General features: G+C 50.2%; 1 protein-coding gene across 1 annotated transcript in view; it reads left to right on the forward strand.

The window, feature by feature from the left end:
* Positions 1–24,886, forward strand: part of KIF13A (kinesin family member 13A) — a 180,293-nt gene that overhangs the window by 113,223 nt on the left and 42,184 nt on the right. The window contains 12 exon segments of the mRNA XM_027767133.1: positions 119–229; positions 2,433–2,567; positions 4,400–4,530; positions 7,438–7,524; positions 7,620–7,786; positions 13,691–13,822; positions 13,825–13,900; positions 16,179–16,341; positions 17,674–17,814; positions 18,756–18,905; positions 21,899–22,060; positions 24,043–24,216. Of these exon segments, the coding sequence (XP_027622934.1) occupies positions 119–229; positions 2,433–2,567; positions 4,400–4,530; positions 7,438–7,524; positions 7,620–7,786; positions 13,691–13,822; positions 13,825–13,900; positions 16,179–16,341; positions 17,674–17,814; positions 18,756–18,905; positions 21,899–22,060; positions 24,043–24,216 (1,629 nt within the window).

Consider the following 24,886-nt stretch of genomic DNA (forward strand, 5'->3'; position numbering starts at 1 on the left):
GTGACTTACTGGTTCCCGTGAGACTCTGGATAACTGTTGAGAAGGGTACCAGGTTTTGGTCTTGTACACGAGGATGGTAGATTTTTGAAAATCAGCTATTTGTTCTTTCTTTTTAAAGGCCATGAAGGCCCCTGAACTAAAGGAGAAACTCGAAGAGTCTGAAAAGCTGATAAAAGAACTAACAGTGACATGGGAAGAGAAGCTGAGGAAAACAGAAGAGATCGCACAGGTAGCCTAATACTTTAGGCCTAATATTATTTTTACTGTCATTTCTAATTCACGCATAGCAGGGATATGTCCTTATGGGGCACATGGATGTGATGTGTTCTGATCAGACCAGGGCCACAGACTAGCTACCACATCCAACACTTACCGTTCCTTGGTGTTGTGCACGTTCAGAATCCCCCAACGTCCCTTACCCTAGCCCCTCCTTAGTTACATGCCCTTTTGTATCTGTTAACCGAGTTCTCCCTGTCTTCCCAACCTCCTCCCCTTCCCACCGTCTTGTATCCACAGTTACACTCCCCAGTAACATGCGGTCAAATCTGTGAGCTTCCACGAATGAGTAAGGACCTACCGTGTTTGTCTTTCAGCGTCTGACTTACTGTCCTTCACGTTATTGCCTCTGGGTCTGTCCATTTGGCCACAGGACAGGAATTCATCCTTTTTTAAGGCTGAATAGTATTCCATTAGGCGAACACACCGCACTTTCCTTATCCATTCATTGGCTGTTGGGCAGCTGGCTCGATTGCATATCTCAGCAGCTGTAAACAGCAACACTTCGTCCCTTCTCATTGGCTGTCATTTCTGCATTCCCACCTGTCATCCTCAAAATGTTTTTTAAGGGCCCCTTGCTGCTGAGTTAGAGAAGGCAAAGATCAGTTTTAGACACAGGCTTCGTGCCCTTTGTCCGCTTACAGGTCGGCCCACATGTGTATTGCTGGAAGCGTTCTCTAGAACATTGCATTTGAACCAGCGTGGCGACAGGAAATGTCTGTTATATTTCCCGTTCTTCACATTTAGTTTGTTTTGTGATTTTTTCTATCACGTGGCAAAGCACGAATCTCACTGTGTCTGAGAAATTAATAACATGCAGCAGAGTGTCGTTTTTTGTGTGTATTTGATCCTTTGGGCTTGTTAGAAAATGCTGTATGAGCTTTACGTGAACTAAAATACAAAGAAAGGGCAGATTCCGCGTGTGCGTGTGCGTGTGCGTGTGCACACATACTCCTCTGCAGTATGCGTTTCCTGGACGTTTTCATCTTATCCATCACTTAGAAATGTTGGAGCATCCCAATCAGGTAGCTTAAAAATAGTCATTGGAGGGCCCAGCAGGTGGCATAGTTGTTAAGATGCTGGACTCCCACAGGGCCAAATGTGGTTTGAGTCCTGGACCTGGTGGCTAGAAGATCACACCGAACGTGTGTGCATGCGTGTCCCAAATCCCAGGAATAGAGTGGAGGAGAAGGGATTGTTGGGGAGCCATCAACAATGGGTGATTTCTCACTTCCCCTTTCTGTGTCTCTCTCCAGCAAGTGTACACACCCGATGGCAAAAAAAAAAAAAAAAAAAAAAACAGTCACTGGGTCACTGGAACTCAGTCTAGCCTTCTGCTTGTAGAACGATTGATCCCTCTCTCACACACACACCCCCCACTAACTCTCTATTCCGCTCAGATTGCTTTATGTTTCTCTATAGCATTTAATGCCATGAAAATTCTGTTTTTACTTGTCTCTGTTGTTTTTATTTCACGGTCTATTTTCCGACAAGAATGTAAGTTCCCAGGAAAGAAGGGGCTTTGTTTTGTCCACTGTTCTAGTCGCATCCTAGTTCAGTACCTACCACATTACAGACTCTAATAATACGTCCTGAATGAATGAATGAGTGTGAGGCCCTTTACCATAGGGACCAACCTATTCTTCCTGCCCCATTTTCCAGTGCTTTCCCACCTTGGAAACCAACATTTAGGTTCCAGGCCACTGAATCACACGGAATGCCCAGTCTTCACTGTGCGAACACCCTGCCCTTATCCTGTTACTCTACCGTTTCTCCTGTGAGATTCTTCTTGCTTCAGGACCCACCTCAGGCTTGTTCTTTCCCTCAAGCCTTTCCTGCTCTCTAACCCTTCTGTGAAGCCCCACAGCATTTTGTACCCCTGTGACACAGGGTTCTCCTCTTCTGGATTCCAGTTATGTGGTCTTGTCCCCTCTGTGAGACTCAGCTTCTGAAGGGCTGGTGCCTGGTTTACCCGTGGTGACCCTGTAACATCGTCCTGGAATGTCCCACGTCACAGGCTCTCGTTCGGTTGAGCTGAGTGGAATGTGTCATTTCACTGGCATCGTCCCCAGAAACAGTGACTTTCTCTTCCCATGGCTGCATCTGTGAGTGGAGCAACAAGTAGAGCCCCTGCTTCTGTCTGTGTCTGCGCGCAGGAGAGACAGCGGCAACTCGAAAGCATGGGGATCTCCCTGGAGACGTCCGGCATCAAGGTGGGCGAGGACAAGTGCTACTTAGTCAACCTGAACGCAGACCCTGCTCTCAACGAGCTGCTGGTGTATTACTTAAAGGTGAGGACGCTGCCCCGGTGTCTCAGCCCCGCCTGCCTCACGCACACTGGTCTCCAAGGTTTTGCTTTCTGTATCCAACCCAGCCCTCATTAAAATAAGAACTGAGATTGAAAACCAGCTCCCTTGGATCCCGGAAGTGTGCACTTGGGAATGATTTCCTCCGAGTGCAGCTCGGAGGGACAGAGTGGGCGACTGAGGGCATCAGGTGATCCCTGGCCGTGTGAGAAGGCCCCAGATGTGAGGTGATAAGGACTCTGAGGATGTCCGGGTTCAGCCACCAACATCCTGAGCTGCTTCGGAAGTTCTCAGTTATGCTTCTGAGTAGCTCTCAGTTCCTCCCGGTCTGTCTCTTCTACACCTCCATGCTCGGGAAATAACTTTTGGTCCCATAATCACCCTTGGAGTGCAGAGGCGGTACGCGGCCTCTGGAAGCTGCCATGTTGGCCTGGGGCTCTGCTGCAGCAGCTAACTTAGGACACAGTTCTCAAACTGCCTTGCTTCTGAACCCATTCGCCCTCTTGGAAAGTGCTGAGAACACCAATGACCTTTTGCATGTCTGGGTTACACCTGTCTGTGCTTACTGTAGTAGACGTTAAGACCGAGGACATTTTAGGACACAAACATGCATGCAGGAGTCTTCAGAGCTGCAGCATCGGCACACGTCATGTGGCCTCTGGAAAACACTGTTCGTGCATGACAATACGGGAGAGAAGGCAGTCAGATCTGAGGGGTTTTAGTGAAGCAATTTTGACCTCGTGGACCTCCTGAAAGGTTCTCAAATAGTCTAGGGGTTCTCAGACCGCACTGTTAGCGCCGGTGGCTCGTTTTGTTAAGTGGGAAGTAAGACATCGGTTTGGAACGGGGCTCCCGAGTGGTGCCGATGTCGGATACCTCAGATGGCACTCAGCTGCCCGGCAGGGTGTTCGCAGTGTCACAGCACGTGCCCTGGCTGGCTTGTGCTAGTATGAAGAGGAGACCCTCCCTGCCTGTGCGTTCTGTATCTGAGACTCAGCCAGATTGGGTGGGGAATGGCCCAGCATTGCTGGTGGGCAGCATACATTAATAGTTAGGCCTGTACTGAAATGTACACACTGTTTTTTTTTTTTGTCCTCCTCCCCTGAACAATAGAACAGTAGAACAGCTATCTACATAGCCCTTACATTGTGTGAGGTTGGCCCTTTCATGCATGCCTAGGGGGTTTCAGGTGGACCAGACTGAAAATTCAAACTGTGGCCACCGTGTGGGATCCAGCTTCCCTGGGGCAGTGTCTCAGAACCAGGCCTGTGGCTGTTTAAGTAGCTGTCACAGATCAGGAATGTAGGGAGCTGAGGAGCTTACGTAGACGGTCCACACCTAAATCTCCAGTGAAGAAGTGCTGTCCACTTGGGGAAGGCTATGTAGACGCCTTGTCAAGGTTTCCAGTCTGCCTAGAGGTATGTTCAGAGTGCAGTGAAGAATAAGCTAGACTTGGAGCAAGAAGCATCATGGTAAGCTCTTGCTAAAGTTATGGGAAGCTCTTGGTAAAGTTATGGGAAGCTCTTGGTAAAGCTATGGGAAGCTCTTGGTAAAGTTATGGGAAGCTCTTGGTAAAGTTATGGGAAGCTCTTGGTAAAGCTATGGGAAGCTCTTGGTAATCTTATGGGAAGCTCTTGGTAAAGTTATGGGAAGCTCTTGGTAAAGTTATGGTGAGCTTTTGCGTTCTAATGCACCCGTTTACTGTGTGTTTCGTTTATTGCTGTCACATATATGCTGTTGGCTTATCCGACCTGGTCATGACACATTTCTATTGAATCATCCGGAGTGTGTTTTTCTTTCCCCGATATCTGCACTAGGACCACACCAGGGTGGGTGCCGACACCTCCCAGGATATCCAGCTGTTCGGCATAGGGATCCAGCCTGAGCACTGTGAAATCGCGATTGCTTCTGACGGGGACGTCACGCTCACCCCGAAAGAAAATGCAAGGTAGGAAAAGGAGCCCAGAGTCACACTTTCCGGGAGCTTGGTTTTCAGGAGAAGGCTGCTGCTTTCTGTTGGCTTCATTACGTCAAAGTTGGGACACACGGGGCCCTCATGGGACTCGCCTTCTGACTGTAGTGAGTGGTGTAGCAACGTGTCGGAGTGCCTGCTGCTTACCGTAAAATCTTAGTCACCAGAGTTGACCAAAGGAGTGGCTGTTTCACGTGTGAGTTCTAGTCCCGCGTATTCCAAGTTTCTGAGGTTTAGGATAATGAAACTATATGAGAAAATAACAGCTTAGAAATTCGAAACTCAGTATTATTTTTCTTCTTCTTTTTTTTTTTTTTTTGGAGAGGTTTTTTCGCTATAGGGCGCATGCACTCGCCAGACAGACAGAGAGAGGCATAGAGACAGAAAGCGAGAAATCACCCCCCAGGGGGGATGGTCACGCCGCAATCCCTTCTCCTCCATTCTCCTCTCGGGATCTTGGGCACGCACGCACACGCGCCCGGCGTGAGTTTTAAGCCACCGGGTCCGGGACACGAACTGCGGTCGACTACGTGGGAGTCCAGCGACATAGCCATTACGCTAACTGCTGGTTCCCCACGATGTTTTGTTTTTACACCATCATCAAAGCTCCTTTTTAGTTTTATCTTTTTTAGTTTTATGGCCTATTTTTATCCGTGGCAGAGTGCATGCGCGTGTACTAAGAGATAAAGAGCGAGAGACGCACCCTTGACAGGGCTTCTTCACACCGTGACCCCGTTTCTCCAGTGTCCAGCTCGTCAGGATCTTGGCCACACAGACACGCCCAGTGTGTTTTCAGGCTGATCTGGGAATCCGGACCCACAGTCGGCATGTGGCGTCCAGCACTGCGGTTCGCGTGCTGCCGAGTGCCGCCATATTGGGCCCAGACCTCTTCAGGTGGAAGACATGTTTATGAGAAGACTAAAATTGTCAGAGCTAAAAATTCTGGGAGACTTCCTCTATGCTAAAAAAGGTGACAGTGACTCTGCCTGACCGTCAGAGAATGTTTGATGAGATCTTTTTGTTTTTTTAAAGAATTATTTATTCTTTAATTTTTTAATTCATTCATTTAAATTTGACCGGAGAGAGGGAAAGTGAGAAAACAAGCCACCAGGTCCAGGACTCGAACCATGGTCATCCATGTGGGAGTGTCTAATGCCTTAACCACCACGCCACCTGCTGGCCTCACTTGCCGAGCCCTTATAGTACTAGGGAACCCGCGAAGTCCTCTGCACTGACTTCTTCAGCCTACTCCTCACAACGGCCTTTCAGCTGTCGAGGTGGCAGTGCAGGGAAGGACCACGTCTTGGTGTCAGCGAGCAGAGGTGTTTCATCTTCCAGTCCTGTCACAGGTACAGACGAGGACAAGGTGAGTCGGCCAGCACAAGCGCAGGGATACGGCGCAGGCATTACGGCGTGGCACCTGAGCGGCGCGGGATGAGGAGGACTGGCAGGGCTGCCTCCCCGTCCGCAGCTCTTTATTTCTCATAGCTTGTCTGGTAGCTTTTGTGGATTTTGCCTCCAAGTTTTTATTGTGGAAAATTTCAAACACAAAAGTAGATGAAGAAGCACGCGTGTGTCTGTGCTCCAGCCTCAACAGTGAGCGCCTTATGTACGATCCCGTTTTAGTTATTTACACGCCTTGTGTGTGTCCTCGCCCTCCCCTGGATTATTTGAAAGCACATCCCAGGTCTGACAGCATCGCATACATTACATCTCAGCATGTGCCTCTGAAAGATGAGGGTTCTTGGGAACCAGCAGTTAGCGTAATGGCTATGTCGCGGGACTCCCACGTAGTCAACCGTGGTTCGCGTCCCAGACCCGGTGGCTTAAAACTCACGCCAGGCGCGTGTGCGTGTGTGCCCAAGATCCTGACAGGAGAATGGAGGAGAAGGGTTTGCAGTATGACCATCCCCTCTGGGGGGTGATTTCTCCCTTTCTGTCTCTATGTCTCTGTCTGGCGAGCGCACACGCCCTATAGCGAAAACCTCTCAAAAAAAAAAAAAAAAAAGATGAGGGTTCTTAAACAGTGTGAACTCCATCACGCCCCAAATAGTTTGAAGTAATCCTTGACTAATCACCCCATACCCAGTCGTGTTCAGACTTCCCAGTTATCTCGAAAATGTTCTTTTTCAGTTTCTTAAAATTGGGATATAAGGGACCAGCAGGTGGCATAATGGTTACATCTCTGGACTCCCACATAGTCAACTGTGGTTCAAGCCCCGGACCCAAGGGCTTAAAAACTCAGGCTGGGCATGTGGGTGTGCATGCCCAAAGTCCCAAGAGGAGAATGGAGGAGAGACTGTGGTATGGCCACCCACCCTTAGGGGGTGATTTCTCACTTTCTGTCTCTTTGTCTCTCTTTCTCTCTCTGTCTCTCCAGTGAGTGCACACACCCTATAGCAAAAATCTCTCTCAAAAAAAAAAAAAAATGGGATACAAGTAAGATTCGACATTGCTGTTCTTTAAGATACTTCAGAGGCGGCTTTTAGCTTACGGTTTCCCTTTCCTCTTTTCCTGTGTGCGTCTGTCTCTGAGTCCTTTCTCCTTGCGTTTTTAGTTGAAGACACCTGGTTGTTGGCCCTAGTGTTTCCACATCGTTTGCCCTCTCCCCTGTCCTCGGTGTTCCCCGGAATTGGTCTTTAGCTAAAGGATTCCAGCCAGGTCCAGCTCAGGTGTTCACAAGCCGGGCGTGTGTTCTGTGCCCATCAGGAGCACGTGGAGCCAGGCTGTCGAAGGCTGGCGGCCGTTGCCCTGTGTGGGTATTGGTCACATGTGCCCCTTACCCTCCTTCGTCCTCATCAGCACACTCCTATTAGAGAAAGCCCCGACACTCTGGCTCCCGGGCTGGGTGCCCTGCTCATTCTCGTCCCGTCTCGCCCGCAGGTCCTGCGTAAACGGCGCCCAGGTGTGCAGTGGCACCCAGCTGTGGCACGGGGACCGCATCCTGTGGGGGAATAACCACTTTTTCAGGTAACATGTCTGTGTCCGCTCCTCTTCCCCTGTACGCTCTCCGCGTTGCCTGTGTGAGTGAGGACGAGTTGACTGTCAGCGTGAAAACCCCACAGAATTAACTTACCGAAGAGGAAACGGCGAGACTGGCTGAAAGACTTGGAGAAAGAGACGGGTCCGCCGGAGCACGACCTGGACGCGGCCAGCGAGGCATCCTCCGAGCCGGACTACAACTACGAGTTTGCACAGATGGAGGTCATCATGAAGACGCTGAACAGCAACGGTGAGGCCCTGGCCCTGGGCCAGCTCCCTGGGCACGCCCACGCTCGGGTGGGTGGTCAGGGCCAAGTGTGGAGAAGGGAATGTCTTTCTGAAATCCAGACACACAATTGCCCTCCCCCTCCGGGGGCCGTCAAGGAGGGGCTCATGGGCACTCGCCCCTCAGGTGTAGAGCTCGCTAGCACTCCCCCGGTCCATGCACACAGAACGGGGTCTTGAAGAATTCCTTACTGGATTCTCCACGCCCGAACCTGTCGTTTCTGAATTGTTGAGAGTCTGGAAATCTCTAAAAGAGTATGAGGCCCGGAATTTTAAATAGAATCAAACAGGGGACCAGCAGTTGGCGTAATGGCTATGTCGCTGGACTCCCACGTAGTCGACCGCTGTTTGAGTCCCGGACCCGGGGGCTTAAAACTCACATCAGACGTGTGTGCGTGTGTGCCCAAGATCCCGAGAGGAGAATGGAGGAGAATGGAGCTGTAAGCTGCAGGTGGCAGAAAGCCCCTTTGGAGAGGGCCTATTTCTTCAGGTGTGGTTATAGAACTCTAGACTTCTGTGGTCTCTCATTCCACGGAGCGTCCAGGTGGTGTCAGTGTAGTCATTTACCCATCCTGGATTACGGATTTCTGATTTTACCCACTCCACATCACGCGTGTACGAGACCCCTAACTAACCAGTGAGTATGTAGTAAGCATCTTCTGTTCGTGTCCTCAGTCCTTTTAGCCAGAGGTCAGTCCCTGGCCTGCTCATATTGCTCACACGCATTACTCCTTTTCTCCAGGTCAGGCCTTGCTCTCTGAGTCTTGATTTTTATTATTATTATTATTATATATACAGGTAGTTTTGCCTTAGGACACATGTGCTCACCAGAGAGAGAGACAGAGACAATGAGAGAAAAAGTGAGAAATTACCCACAAGGCGGATGGCCACACTGCAATCCCTTTTCCCCCTGGGGTCTTGGGCATGCATACACACGCATCTGGTGTGAGTTTCAATCTACCAGGTCTGGGACTTGAACCATGACTGCCATGGGGGAGTCCGATGACGTAACCGCTGTGCCGTCTTCTGGACCCAAGGCCTGATTCTGTGTCTATAAAGGGACAGATGCTCCACCTCTGTAGCCCTTGTCCAGTTCCACCAGTGAGTGGGGCTTCCCTCCGGGCACCTGGGCATGCTCTGAGCCCGGGTGACGTGCCGGTGTGGACAGAGCTCAGGGATTCCCTCTGCTGCTAGGTGGCTTCCCGATCATCAGCCTGTCTGCCTGGTGGTCGTCCCCGTGGTGGTCCTATCTGAAGATTCTCTTCCCTCTCGTGTGGTTTCAGACGAAGCTGCTCCACAAACGCTGGGAGAAAGGTCTTGGACTGACAGGCCTAGCACGGGGCGGGCGGGGGCTTGGCTGGTTTTCAGCAGTGCTGCTGGCTTTGGCTAAGCCTCACTAACTCGACTGGGAGACGCGGAAGCTCTCGGCTGAAGATGCTCCGTGTTCTGACAGAGGAACGCTCCTGCAGTTACGAGCCGCAGCCCACCCCTCCCGCATGTCCCAGTCCCGTTACGTCCCCACGGTGATCCCCGGATAGCGCCGTCCCTCTCTGCACTCCTCTGGGCAGCACGGAGAAGCCTTACTGGTGCGCTCGCTACTGCGGTATTATGTCGTTATGGCTGTGATGTGCGACTGTGGCTTCGTTACCGCTGACAGCGGAACGGTTCAGGAACGCAGCACTCCCAAATACACATACACTTAGGTCATCCCGGTAAGAGACGAGAATAATGTCATTTCGCGTCTCGACAGTCAATACTGATGTAAAACCCAGCGGGTCTGAGTTGAAAGTCAAAGGAAACCTGGTATCCGTGGGATCCGTGGCAGTGCTGCTCTCCCACCGCTCAGAATGAGTCGGACGCTCGCTGGCTCCTGCAGTCGGGCAGCTCGGAGTCAGAAAGCAAGCGGGGGACAGACGGAGCGTCCGAGAACCAGTTTATTCCACCTGGGATGCAAAGGGCCTGTCCTGAGGATCTCCTTCCTGCAGTCAGGCCTTTGCACACCGAGTTTCAATCTACCAGGTCTGGGACTTGAACCATGACTGCCATGGGGGAGTCCGATGACGTAACCGCTGTGCCGTCTTCTGGACCCAAGGCCTGATTCTGTGTCTATAAAGGGACAGATGCTCCACCTCTGTAGCCCTTGTCCAGTTCCACCAGTGAGTGGGGCTTCCCTCCGGGCACCTGGGCATGCTCTGAGCCCGGGTGACGTGCCGGTGTGGACAGAGCTCAGGGATTCCCTCTGCTGCTAGGTGGCTTCCCGATCATCAGCCTGTCTGCCTGGTGGTCGTCCCCGTGGTGGTCCTATCTGAAGATTCTCTTCCCTCTCGTGTGGTTTCAGACGAAGCTGCTCCACAAACGCTGGGAGAAAGGTCTTGGACTGACAGGCCTAGCACGGGGCGGGCGGGGGCTTGGCTGGTTTTCAGCAGTGCTGCTGGCTTTGGCTAAGCCTCACTAACTCGACTGGGAGACGCGGAAGCTCTCGGCTGAAGATGCTCCGTGTTCTGACAGAGGAACGCTCCTGCAGTTACGAGCCGCAGCCCACCCCTCCCGCATGTCCCAGTCCCGTTACGTCCCCACGGTGATCCCCGGATAGCGCCGTCCCTCTCTGCACTCCTCTGGGCAGCACGGAGAAGCCTTACTGGTGCGCTCGCTACCGCAGTATTATGTCGTTATGGCTGTGATGTGCGACTGTGGCTTCGTTACCGCTGACAGCGGAACGGTTCAGGAACGCAGCACTCCCAAATACACATACACTTAGGTCATCCCGGTAAGAGACGAGAATAATGTCATTTCGCGTCTCGACAGTCAATACTGATGTAAAACCCAGCGGGTCTGAGTTGAAAGTCAAAGGAAACCTGGTATCCGTGGGATCCGTGGCAGTGCTGCTCTCCCACCGCTCAGAATGAGTCGGACGCTCGCTGGCTCCTGCAGTCGGGCAGCTCGGAGTCAGAAAGCAAGCGGGGGACAGACGGAGCGTCCGAGAACCAGTTTATTCCACCTGGGATGCAAAGGGCCTGTCCTGAGGATCTCCTTCCTGCAGTCAGGCCTTTGCACACCTCGGTGTAAATTAATTTTCATTCTCTCATGTAACTAGCCTCCCACCAGCACCACGCTCAGTACACCGCCTTCGCTTTTCCATTCCCAGGACACTCGTCTGAGTTCATTTTGTAGTTACCTCCAGGTGAGGGACAAACCGACAGAGGGAAGAAGACCCTGTGCCCAGAGCAAATGTGCTTCTCCTCCTGAAGGCCTTGCTTGGGCCACTAGGTGCCCTGGCGATTAAGGCAGCTGGGTCCCACGTGGCTCACTGTGTGGTGTGAGCCCCGGGCCAGCAGCTTGAGAAACACCCCAGGCACATGTATATGTATGCCCAAACTCCGGAGAGAAATGTAGACAGAATTGCAGCATGGCCATCCCCCATGGGGGGTGCTTTCTCTCTCTCTCTCTCTCTCTCTTTTTCTGTCTCTTTCCCCAGTAAGCACACATGCCTTTGAAAATATTGGTGGGGGGAGGGGTGAGAACAAAAAAATAACTTAGCTCTTTAATATCTTCACCTTAGGTACCAGGCTATCTGAATTTTAAAGGAATTTTTTTCAGGAGGCAAAAAGAGATAGGAAAAATGAAACTGTGGGCATCTAATTCGTTATTTGAGAAGAGGCCAAAGAATCTTTGGCTTCCGTCCTGGACCTCACCCCAGAGTCAGCGTGACTTGCCTATCAGGCCGCTCTGTTTAAAATATGCTGTTCATGTGGTAAAGGCTCACAGGCCCACTGATTCGAAGAGAAAATATTGTCAAAGACATCTGTAAGAAAGGTTTTTCAATTTAATTTTTTTGTTGTTGTTTTTGAGAGGTTTTTGCTATTGGGTGTGTGCACTTGCCAGACAGAGAGAGACAGAGAGATAGAAAGCGAGAAATCACCCCCTCCCCCCAAGAGGGGATGGGCACGCCACAATCCCTCCTCCTCCTTTCTCCTCTCGGGATCTTGGGCACACATGCACACGCGCCCGGCATGAGTTTTAAGTCACTGGGTCCAGAACGTGAACTGCGGTCGACTACATGGGAGTCCAGCGACATAGCCATTACACTAACTGTTGGTCCCAAGAAAGGTTTTTCAGATGGTCACTGGGATCAGAGGTGAAATGCCCTAGGCTCCGGCCCACCAGAGCCACAGGTGGAGGCAGATCCAGGTCTCCACAGCAGGCTGTATGGGGAGGCTTCAGGGAAGGATGTGTTGAGCTGTTCTCTGCACGTCTCCACGCCTCTTGGTGCCACTGGTGGGACCAGACAAGTAGGATTTGCATTGTCATGGCAGCCGCAAATGCAGTTTTCAACATCCCTTAAGGTGTGTTGCAAGGCTTTGGTGAGCTGATGCATGAAAGGGTTTGGGTAGCCCCTCCCCCTGAGACGTAGCTGCTCGAGTTATTGTTGCCATTGTGGTTGTCGTTGTCATTAAAAACAACTCACCTGTACTGAGCATTTCTTGTGATTCTTTTTTTAAAAAACATTGCTCGTTTGTTTTTTATTATTTCATCTAATTTTTTAAGCTAACGTGTTACCATTTTATCTTAACTACTAATATAGAAAATTAGTGAAGTTTATATATGCATCTCATAAATGATAGGGCGTTTTGGCAAAGTCAGCCAACAGCCATCATCAAATCAAATAAAAAGAACCCTCTTCCTGAGAATTCCTGCTTCTCGGAAGTACTGTTCTCGCAGCTGTGTCGTCCAGTGTACTGCCTCCCTACAGTCATTCAGGGGTCGCTCACTTTCTGCCGGGCACACGTGGCCGGTGCCTCAATCTCTTTTCAAGTCCCCGAGCTCAGTGTGCTGGCCAGGATACTAGCTGTTCAGTCTCAAATCCCACCTACGCCACGGCCACGAGTCATCCCCCCGGCTCCTGTCCCTGCTCACTTGTGTCAACCGTGGCGCACTCTGGGTCTGCACCAATCCCATGGCAGAAGCGAGCTTTTGTTATTCTTGCAAGTATCGCCCTCCTAGATATTAGCACCTAGCAATGACCAGACCATACACTCAGCCAGTACAGTCATCCTTCAGTGTCCACGGGGGTTCCAGGACTCCATAGATAAAATCCAGGTGCTCAAGTCGCTTATAAAATGGCGTACTCTCAATATTTGCATATAACCTACGCATCCTCCCGTGCGCTTGAAATCACCTCTGGGTTACGTCCAGTACGGTCCTGGTGCCTGCGAGGTGAAGGCTGTGGACGCTGTGCAGTTGGTACACGGTATCACTTACCCATGTCCAATAAGGATGCCGCCATCTTGGGCTAACTAGTAGGCCTAACTACCTGGTCCCGGTCAGCAGCCAAGTAGCAGTTTTGCAGTTGGTTGACTCTGCAGATGCAGGACCCCCAGATCTAGAAGGCTGACCATACTGTCCAGCGTGCTGTGTGACCTGTAAGGTCCCCCCAACCTTAGAGAAATTCCAGAGCACTAAGGTTTGTCACAAACATCATAAACCCTTTGTCACATGCCGAAACCACTGTGACGTGGGCACAGGACACAAACAAGCACAGCCACTGGGTTCACGTGCCCCTGTCTCTAGTTGTCCTTCTCGGGCAGGATCACATCCCCTCTCCTCCACCCCCTGAAGGTGGCAGACTCATACCCTGTCTGAACGTGAGAGGGAGCTCACGTGATGTTTGCACAGAGGCGTTCATCTAGAATGTCCGTAGAGGAAATGGAGGTGACTTCGCCTCACGAGGCCCCGCGGACCTCAGAGGAAACGTATCGGGCTGGATTCCAAGGCAGGGGACAGGTCTTGGCAGAAGCAGCCCTGGCAGGCCGTAGCACCTGGCGGGTGCCTGTCTTCGTCCCCACTGAAGACACCTTGCCTTGTCCCCCAGACCCCGTGCAGAACGTGGTCCAGGTCCTGGAGAAGCAGTACCTGGAGGAGAAGCGGAGCGCCCTGGAGGAGCAGCGGCTCATGTACGAGCGGGAGCTGGAGCAGCTCCGCCAGCAGCTGTCCCCGGAGAGGCAGGCGCCAGCGCCCCCCCCCGCCGGGCCTACAGCAGCCAGACGGCACAGCAGCAAGTGACCCAGTGGGCAGAGGAGAGGTAAGGACGGGGTGAGGCTGGCACCCAGCTCAGGGCTGCAGGGCCGGGGTGGTGAGTGGGGCTCAGGAGGTGACCCAGTGGGCAGAGGACAGGTAAGGACAGGGTGGGGCTGGCACCCAGCTCAGAGCTGCAGGGCCGGGGTGGTGAGTGGGGCTCAGGGAGCCCCAGGACAAGCCCAGCGAGGAGAGATACCTTAGTCCCTCGTCTGCTTTGTGGGCCATTGGCTTTTCCTTCCCAAGACAGTGGCCATCCTGGGTGTGTTCACTGTAAGGTCAGCGGTGAGAGACCCCCGCCCCCACCTCCAGTCACTTACCCTTTGGTGCAAAGCACACTGGATTGAAGGCTGGGACCGTTAAGGGCTGGAATAGAGGAAGTTTGAATAATTCCTTACCGCAAACACATTTCCTTCTTTTTATTTCTCCCTTGATTCTGTTTAGATACACCTTTAGTCTTAGGAAATCTGCTAAATGTAAATTTTAAAAGTTCATGGCTAGGGCCGGCAGGTGGTATGGTATTTAAGGCATTAACTCGCACTGGCCGACCGCATTCCACGTCAGGGACCTTGTGTCTTGCTTTCTCACTTTCCTTTTCTTTCTTTGTCTATTTGCAGTCGATTTAAATAACAATAATAATAATAAATAAAATGAAATAAGTAATTCTTTAAAAAAATGTTAAAAAAAAGTTTATGGCTCTAGAATATTTGTATGAGAACTCCGTGAGGAGGCAGTGGAGGAAGACGGGGAGTGAGAGGATCAGAAAGTCGTCGTCACTCCTGTGTTCTCACCACAGCCCAGGCGTGGCAGTAGTTTCACGTAACACGTGAACCACGGGCTTTGTGTTTTTGTTTGATTTATTGTGTGAAAAGAGAAAAGATTGAACATACTGAAAGAACCCAAGCCCGAGGGATGTAAAACTGGTGATATCGTTTAGGAAAACCATTGTCTTCATCTAGACCCTCACTGTGGGCCTCCTGTGTCATCCTATGGTGACAGGGACACTGATGGAGGAGTGGGTAAGTGGGGGAGGGGAGAAGGGGTAGGGCACAGAGCCAGCACCAGGCTGGGTCACCTGGGAGCCCGGAGCCCAGATCCAGGCATCAAAACCGGAAGGCGCCTGTCGTTCATTCAGTGGGTGATGTGCTGTTATTATTTATTTATTTATTTATTTATTTATTTTGAGAGGTTTTTGCTATAGGGCACGTGCACTCACCAGAAAGAGAGATAGAAAACAAGAAATCACCCTCCCCCGGGGGGATGGTCACACCACAATCCCTCCTCCTCCATTCTCCTCTCGGGTTCTTGTGCACACAGTCACATGCGTCCAGCATGAGTTTAAGCCACCGGGTCTGGGACTCGAACCACAGTCAGCTACATGGGACTTCAGAGACGTAGCCATTATGCTGACTGCTGGTCCCCGTTTCTTATTTTTTTTAATAATTTGTTTAATTTTATCTGTTATTATTTTTGGTTCTTAATTTGATCAAAGAGAGAGAGGCAGGGAAAGTAAGAAAGCAAACAGCCAGGTATAGTATTTGAACCATGGTCAGCCACATGGAAATCCAGCACCTTAACCACCACACCACCTCCCGACCCCTAGTACACGTGTTTTAAATATCCTTCAAATCCTTGCACTAGGCCAGGAACTAAGCTAAAAAGACCTGGTTCCTGCCTGAGGGATGCTAACGGGCTTGTAGGGGAGGCAGACACTCGTCAAGTAGTCATAAAAATAAATGAAAAGTTTAGCCGTGGCAGATGCTGTGCGGGCGCTCGGCCAGGTCAGGGTGTCGGAGAAGCCTGCTGTCAGCAAGGGCTGTGGTTTGGAGAGCTGGGAAGGAACCCCTGCTGCTGCAGAGGAGCCGCACGGCAGGACTCGTCCACTGCAGAGCTCACGGCTCATGCCTCCTCCTTCCAGCTTCAGGCCTCGCTCACCTGCCAACCCTCCCCTTGCTCATCCTCTCCCAACACACAAAAGTCAAAAGCACCTTCCCTGCCCCCACCCCAGTCGTCCCATTATTGGATTTTTTTCCATCTTCAAATCAAAATCTGATACTTCTCAGATGTTACATAATGTAAACCTGGCTTTCAGTTAAGTGTCTCCACAGCCCGCTCCCATGGGTGGTTCCCGGCAGATGCCCCTGGGTAGGAGATAAGTACCCCGTAAATAGATTGAGAAGTAGTGCCCGAAAGGACTTCTCTGCCATTTTCTGATAAGACTGCCCCCTCGGAAACAGAGTCGCACCTCCTTTTAATTTCTCCATTCGCTCTTCTGTGACACCCAGGGATGAGCTTTTCCGGCAAAGCCTGGCCAAACTGCGAGAGCAGCTGGTGAAAGCCAACACCTTGGTGAGGGAGGCCAACTTCCTGGCGGAGGAAATGCGCAAGCTCACCGATTACCAAGTGACTCTCCAGATCCCCGCCACGAACCTCAGTGCCAACAGAAAGGTGAGTGTCCTAGAGATGAAGCATGACACACAGCGGAAACACTGTGGGACAGAGCCTTCCTCTCAGACCCGGCAGCATCCGGAGGAGATGGCAGGAGCTGGCGTGTTCGTTCTTTGTGAGGTCCCCTCTGCTCCTTCCTGGGTAAGAGTGCCCTGTGAACAACGCCCTGAGATAGGACAGAAGCAAAATTAGCAGAATTTTAATGGCTAAAGGCTAATGGCCAGGACTTGCTAGTTTAAGTGCTCTCTTCAAAAGAGTGGAGCTAGAAATTCATATGTAAGTAATCCTGCCGGCTTTTCCTTGCAGATAAATGACTTCTCCCGAAACGGCCCAGGATGTGTGCACATTTTATTTTAGTGTCTTTTTAAAAGACACTAAATTCTACAAAAAAGGATGACTTTGTAATATCTATCTTTACATACACAGTCATTGGGAAGTTTCCTCTCATTTCAGCTTGCAGGGAGAAACTTGGAAAAACACAGTTTTTTCATCCATCTATTTTTCCCTCCAGCTAGCAACTAGGAAGTGGGTCAGAGACTATCTCTGGATTTTCGTCTTTTGACCCAGTAGTTCTTTCTTTAAGGAATATTTTTTAAGTCCACAGTCGGAAGTATCGCCCAAGCCTTATGGCCTCTGATGTGCAAGGGTGCTCCCCGTGGTGGCTGTTAGGACAGCAAAGACAGGGACAGCCATGATGCTGGGCTGTGGGTCAGTCCAGCTTGTGGCAAGCCCATATGGATTGCTATCGATATGTTGCCCTTAAATATCATTTTAATAAAGTGTATTTCATGAGAGCCGGCTGGGGCCTAGAGTTTAAGGGAGTTAGATATCACCTGGCCAAGTGAGGTTCAAATCCCGGCCGCTGTGACTTGGAACAACATGCAGGGTACATGTCCATGCGTGCCCCCATCCCAACAGTTTGGAGAAATGAAGGAGAAGAGTTGAAGTGTGACCATGCCCCACTGGGGATGCTTTCTCCCTCCTTCTCTCTCTTTCTCTTTGTGGTAAGTGCACATACCCTCTAGCAATTAAAAAAAAATGATATACCAAAGTATATTTAATGATACAGGAAAACAGTAAGAAAACTGGAAAAAGTTTAGGACATGAGATTACATTTTCGTTAGGTCCATATTATGACGAAAATAAAAACGATCTACAGGGCATACAAGAAGACGACACGTAAACCAGACCATTCCCTCGCTGTTAGAACTTTACCTCCTTTGGTAGACATGTATGTGTTTTGCAAACTTACGAGCTGACGACTGCGAATTGCTTTAGCAACCACAAGAGAAGTGCTAACACCATCCACCGTTTCTTTCCGTGGTGCTGCAGAGGGGGGTCATCGTGAGCGAGCCGGCCATCCAGGTGAGGCGGAAAGGAAAGAGCACACAGGTGTGGACCATCGAGAAGCTGGAGAATAAATTAATCGACATGCGCGACCTTTACCAAGAATGGAAGGAGAAAGTTCCAGAGGTACTAGAGGCAGCGGAGGGAGGTCCGGGTGTGCCGTAAGCACTTAGTGATCAGTGATTCAGCCGTCAGAACAGCACTCTCACCCACACAGGCACGGACGTCCCCCTGATACTTCGGACGTCTGTGTTAGGAAAATACAGTAAAAGTGATCCTGACAGGAGCGCGAGGTCGGGCCCACACAGGTGGAAACTCGATGAGAACACACAGCAGACTTCTGTCCGGCCCCATCGTTCCCACATTTCCAGGGATGTAAGCGGGACAAAGTAGATTCGCTCTCTCTCTCTCTCTCTCTCTCTTTTTTTTTTAAGAATTATTTTATTTAACTTTATTTATTTTAATTTGACCAGAGAGGGGCTAAGCGAGAAACAGAGAGAGCGAAAGTAAGAAAGCAAGCCACCAGGTCTGGGACTTGAACTGTGGTCCACCATGGTCGACCATGGTCGTCCAGGGCTCTTCACCACCACACTACCTGCTGGCCCCGATTCCCTCTGATCTGTCGGCACCGTGAGAGCCAGCTCAGCCGGCACCCACGTGGATCTGTGCTCACTGGCAGGTGTCCGTGGGCTCTGCTGTGGGACAAGGGCCGGGCGGGTCCTAGGAGGACTCTCCATGCACACAGTCCATCTTCGGCCCGTAGTGGTGGGGAGACCTGGCGAAGGAGAGGAGGGGAAGCGCAGGGACCGAGCTGGAACAGGCTGTGGGTGGAGTGTGACAGGGATGATGACAGGAACCGAAGCAGAATCGTCCCCACAGACGAGCGTCTCCCACACGCTCACTTTGTTTTATTTGTGTGTCATTCTAATTTTGCTTCTTGGTTCTTTCACATGGATGCATGTTTACTTTAAAAAAATTTTTAAATGCTAATTGTAAGTCATATGATTTCAGTTGATGGTTTTGTTCTTTTTTTTATTTTTCCTCCCACCTTCCCCTCCTACCATCAGGCAAAGAGACTCTACGGGAAACGAGGGGACCCTTTCTATGAAGCCCAAGAGAACCACAACCTCATCGGGGTGGCTAACGTGTTCTTGGAATGCCTGTTCTGTGACGTGAAGCTTCAGTATGCAGTCCCCATCATCAGCCAGCAGGGGGAGGTAAGGAGGGCCCGTCTTGGAGAAAATGACAGGGTCCATCTGGGGGTTATTTTTTCATTGCAGTGTCTCAAGCCATCATCTTGAGGTAGATCAAGGAAGTAGGGGAGGTATTTAGGTTCTGCATTCTTACTTCTCTGCTATTAGCTAATAAAAGAAACTATCAGAATTAAGAACTGGCTGTCAAAGATTGTTAAAATGGTACATTCTGGATTTATGGTTCACCAGTTTTTTTTGTTTGTTTGTTTTAGTCGAGTTAGAGTCATTTGGAAACTGAGTTCAACCCCGTGCCCGTATTAATTTATCTTTCTGAAGGAAATCTCATACCTTCGTGACACTCTGGTTTCTTCCCAGCCCCTCAGTGGTCTTTGCAAGCTACGTCTTGTGAGGATTTGTTTTGGAATCCAAAGTGTTTCTAGAAAACAAGCTTGCACAGCTCATAGTCCGCCCCCTTTAAACGCTCATGTCTCACTTACTCAGATATACTGGACTTACGAAGGCCTGAGACATTTCAGAGAATGTTCCACGCTCAAACCTTTTTTAGCTTTTACCCATTTCATCCACTGTTGCCCTTATTCTCAATTTAGTATTATCCTCCCTTTCTAGCTCGTCCTCCAGTAACATGTGAGCTGGAACTCCCAGGTCATTTCTTGTGGTTCTTAGAGCAGGCTGAGAATAAGAAGCCATTCTGCCCAAGGTGACGCTGGGAAATAGACCCAGGTTCCCAGGTGTGGGATAAAGTCCACAGGTCCCACTCTGTGAGTGATCCCCGAGAACATTCCATTCTAGCAGACCAGGGGCTTGCATCACTTTTGCTCATGTTAAAAGTGGACACGGGCCAGCAGGTGGCGTGGTGGTTAAGGGTACTGGACTCCCACGTGGGCGACTGCGGTTCAAGTCCTGGACCCGGCGGCTTGCTTTCTCACTTTCCCTCCCTCCCTCTCTCTCTCTCTCTCTCTCTCTCTGTCCTTCTCTGCTCAAATTAAAATAAATAAATAAAGTTAAATAAAATAATTCTTATTAAAAAAAAAGTGGACACAACTCATGTAGCTAAAGGATCTAGTTGCTGACTCCCTAGCCCAGAGATCCTTAAGCTGGGATCCCTGATGTGCTTTGAGTATCCTGTGAACTACCCTGAAATTATATAAAAAGTGTATTAAATTCTTGGGGCGAGCAGGTAGCATGGTAGTTAGGTGCTGGACCTCCACATGGCCAGCCATGGTTCAAGTCTCACACCTGGTGTCTTGCTCTTTCACCTTCTTTCTCTCTCTCCTTCTCTTGTCAAATTAAATCATAATAATAACAAATAAAATAAATAATTTTTAAAAAGTGTATTAAGTTCTTTATAAAGCATTGGGAAAAAAAAAGCACTATTTCAGCAGCTGGCCTAAGAGCCGAGGTCCTGAAACTCCCACGTGGCCAACCACAGTTTGGGTTTCTGACCCAATAGCTCAGAACTCACGCTGGGTGTGTGTGCATATGTGCCCAAGATCCCAGGAGGAGAACAGAGGGGAAGGGATTGCAGTGTGACCAGCCCCCCTGGGGGGTGATTTCTCGCTTTCCCTCTTTCTCTCTGGTGAGCTTACACCCCCTGTGGTAAAAACCTTAAAAAAGAGAAAAAGCTTTGAAAACAGAGTCAGCTCCATTACTTTCCAGCTGTTTTTCTCACTTCCTTCCTCCTTTCTCTGTATTGTCCTACTTATCAAATATCACCAACTCGTTTTTCCCAAGTCCTTAGGGCCAAGGCCCTCGGCTGTGTGGAAGCTGGGTCCAGACAGCCTTGAAACACAACCTTCACTATTTCAGGAGACACGCAGGCTGCCAGAGCACAGGTCCCCTTCCCACGACCTCAGGCTGGGTTATGAGAGAACAAAGACAATTAAAGCACCCCATGAACGCAAGCTTCAAGGTGACCCCTGGACGCCTAACTTGATTTGGTGCAACCAGCTTAATGAGCAGTTAGCCAGCTCCTGTCCAGAGAGCAACCTTGATAGCAAATACAAACTTTTGATTAAAAAAAATAATAAAAGGTTTTTAGTTCCCTTGTTTATTTGTTTTAGGTTTTCTCTATTAGGCATGTGCATTCACTGGCGAGAGACAGAGAGAGAGAGAAGGTGAGAAATCACTCCTCCTCCAGGGGATGTCCATGCCACAATCCCTTCTCTCAGGATTTTGGGCATGCATGCACACAAGCCTGGCTTGATTTTCAAGCTGCCGGGTCCAGGACTCAAACTGTGGAGACAGTCATGTGGGATTCAGCACCTTAACCACCATACCATCTGCAGGCCCCAAAACAGTTTTAAAAGAACTGCTTCCCCACATCTTGGTTTCATGTGTGCTGTTTCTCCCGGAGTACAGGTGATGTCACCACCGCACAGAGCCCTTCTGCTCCCAGCCCCTGCTCTTCCCCAGGGTGATGGCGGGAGCCCAGGGGGCGTCTGTCTGCTTTGTGAGCACTTGGTGCAGTTGCTGGCTTAGTCGTTCTTGGCAAATAAATATCTATTGAGCGGACAGATGTATCCTGCGACGACCTGCACAGGTCTCTGCTATAACGACTGGGCTAAGCAGCTGTCCCGGCTTTCAGTTCTCTGTCCGTCCCTCTTGACTGAGTTCCCTGATGGCAGAGTCTGAGCCTTTCTCTTGGCACCCTGGAAGGCGAGGCGTCTGTCCTAGTGAGTGTGTGAGTGCATGCACACAGAGAGCAGACAGCTCCAGGTGGGATGTGAGAGCTGCCTTTAAGTGGTTCCTGCCTGTCCCGTAGAAGGACGAGATGAGGGGGGCTCGAAGGCAGGGGGAGGGAGACCACGTTGGCTCTGCCAAGCAGGATGCTGGCGAGGCAAGCCCTGGGATGGACCCCTCTGGGAATGGTGGGTCCCTGCCGCTGCCAGTGGCCAATGCGAGCAGCAGAGCCGCTCACCGGGGCTCGCGTGGAGTCTCTGCTCGGGTCTGCCCTGCCCACGGGATGCCAAACACTCCACTCTGCTTCCGTGACCCAGGTCGCCGGGCGCCTGCACGTGGAGGTGATGCGCGTCACGGGAGCCGTCCCGGAGCGCGTGGTGGAGGATGACTCCTCGGAGAACTCCAGCGAGAGCGGGAGCCTGGAGGTCGTGGACAGCAGTGGCGAGATCGCTCACCGCGTCAAGAAGCTGACCTGCCGGGTGAGAGGGTGGCAACGGGAGGCTCGTAAAGATGAATTTTTTTGAGGGGGGATCTCCAGAGAGTGTGTGAACTTGAGACAGAGAGAGAGAGCCCCCAAATGGGGCGTGGTCACGCCTCAATCTTTTTCTGTTCACTTCTTTTTTTTGAGAGGTTTTTGCTATAGGGTACGTGCCCTCACCAGAAAGACAAAGAGAGACAGAAAGCAAGAAATCACCCCCAGGGGGACGGCCACGTGGCAGTCCCTTCTCCTTTCTCCTCTTGGGATCTTGGGCATGCACACACACACACACACGCCCAGTGTGAGTTTAAGCCACCGGGTCCGGGACTCGAACCACGGTCGACTACATGGGAGTTCAGTGACATAGCCATTACGCTAACTGCTGGTCCCCTTCTTCTTCTTTTTTTTTTTTAGAGAGATATTTTTGCTATAGAGTGTATGCACTCCCAGAAGAGACAGAAAGCAAGAAATCACCCCTCCCCCAGAGGAATGGCCACACTGCAATCCCTTCACCCCCATTCTCCTCTTGGGATTTTGAGCATGCATGCCTGGTGTGAGTTTTATGCTGCCAAGTTCAGGACTCAAAGCAGTCGACTACATGGGAACCCAGCAACATAACCATTATGCCGTCTGCTGGTCCCATGTCCACTTCTTTCTCCTGTCAGGATTTTGGGAATGCATTCTCATGTGCCTGGCATGTTTTTAAAGCCGCTACTCTGGGGTTCATCCCTGGCCAGCCACGTGGGATGGGCTTTCTGCACACTGCACTTCCCCTGTGCTGTGGGGCTGACCCTAAGTGACCTCCTTAATGCACAACAATTTTACAGAAAAATCTCATGGCTATGTCGCTGGACTCCCACGTAGTTGACCGTGGTTCAAGTCCCGGACCCGATGGCTTAAACTCATGCTGGGCACGTGTGCCCAAGATCCTGAGAGGAGAATGGAGGAGAAGGGATTGCAGCGTGGCCATCCCCCCTGGGGGGTGATTTCTCACTTTCTGTCCCTCTCTGTCTTCTTGGTGAGCACACACGTCCCATAGCAAAAACCTTAAAAAAATTTTTTTTTTCATTAGAGTTTTCCATCCCGCAGAACAAAATTTTAATTTTATGACAGTCAGTACAGTGGTGGGCAGTCTAGAAATACAGTGTACTTTCTGATGTCATTTCATAAAACTTCAAAAGTATGTGTGTTTAAAAAAAAAAAAAAGTATGTGTGTTTTGGATGTGCAAGGAGTGAATCCTGCTTAGTAAATTATGTTTTTCTAGTAAATGCTGCTAGAATTTTTCAAAGCAGGCATGAAGTATGTGATATCAAATCAAGGCTATTCTTGGGAACCAGCAGTTAGCGTAATGGCTATGTCGCTGGACCTCCACATAGTCGACCGTGGTTTGCGTCCCGGACCTGGTGGCTTAAAACTCATGCCGGGCGCATGTGCGTGCGTGCCCACGATCCTGAGAGGAGAATGGAGGAGAAGGGATTGTGGCGTGGCCATCCACCCTGGGGGGTGATTTCTCGCTTTCTGTCTCTATGTCTCTTTCTGTCTGTCTGGCGAGCACACGCGCCCTATAGCGAAAACCTCTCCAAAAAAGGAAAAAGAAAAAAAAAAAAACAACGGCTGTTCTTCAAAGAATATATTTAAGTCAATACCGGGACTTAGCCATGGGGGCGATTTTCCAAGGACACGGGCTTTCGTTGCCAAGCTTACATACTGTTGTTAGAGACCTCTGCTAAGATAGGTTATATTGGTTGTCAGGCAGGTCATGACGCATTTTTCATAGAAAAACATGTCATGACTTTTCCAACGACCCAATAGCTAGAACCTTAAAGAAATGGTGTCACGTATTTTCAGTCATCATGTACATGACTGATACATTTTTTATCGCCTACTCTTAAATTTGCCATAGCTGAAATAAGAAAATAATGTATTATTTAATGTTTTCTGCAGGGGGATTTTATTTGCTTTTTTTTTCTTTCTGTCTTTAGGTAAAAATTAAAGAGGCAACTGGACTGCCCTTAAACCTCTCGAATTTCGTCTTCTGCCAGTACACGTTCTGGGACCAGTGCGAGTCCACAGTGGCTGCCCCGGTGGTAGACCCAGACGTGCCTTCACCACAGTCCAAGGATGCCCGGTACTCGGTGACCTTCTCCCACTGTAAGGTACAGGAGCGTTACAAAGCCGGCTGCACAGGGAGCCACAGGGCGGGCACAGCCCAGAGCTCTGCGGTGCTGCAGTGACACCAGTGCCCTGCAGGGCTGGACGCCATGTGTCGACTGCGGTTCCCATCCCATGTGTCAGTGCCCAGGAGCCCGAGGGGCTGGAGGGCTAACCAGGGATGGGAGGTCAGTGCACATGTTCTCGCTCTCTCTCTCATGTTCACATGTGTGCTTCCTATCATAAAAGAAAGGAAAAAGACGGGACCAGCAGTTGGCGTAATGGCTGTGTTGCTGGACTCCCATGTGGTCAACCACAGTTCAAGTCCCGGACTTACATTTAATTGTACATCTTCATAGGGTCAATATAACTTTTCAAAGCAGGCATGAAGTGTGTGATAATCAAATCAAGGATATTCTTCAACAAAGAGCATTACATTATGTTGTGAACCTCGAATTTTTGTTCTACTAGTTCTTTTACATATATTTACATTTATGTGTATATTTGTGTGGGTGTATAATTAACAGTATATATGTTTTTCTGTTGTTATACCATCCCAGAACCTGTTGGCTTTGTTTACATGCGTTCTCGTATCTGTTAAATGTTTTCTTCCTGAGCCCTCCCCACTCCCATGTACTCTGGTGTCTACAACTGCCCTCTCACTTCTTCATCTTC

This window comes from Tupaia chinensis, unplaced genomic scaffold (assembly GCF_000334495.1).
Source record: "Tupaia chinensis unplaced genomic scaffold, TupChi_1.0 Scaffold143936_1, whole genome shotgun sequence".
In the NCBI taxonomy this organism is placed as follows: domain Eukaryota; kingdom Metazoa; phylum Chordata; class Mammalia; order Scandentia; family Tupaiidae; genus Tupaia; species Tupaia belangeri.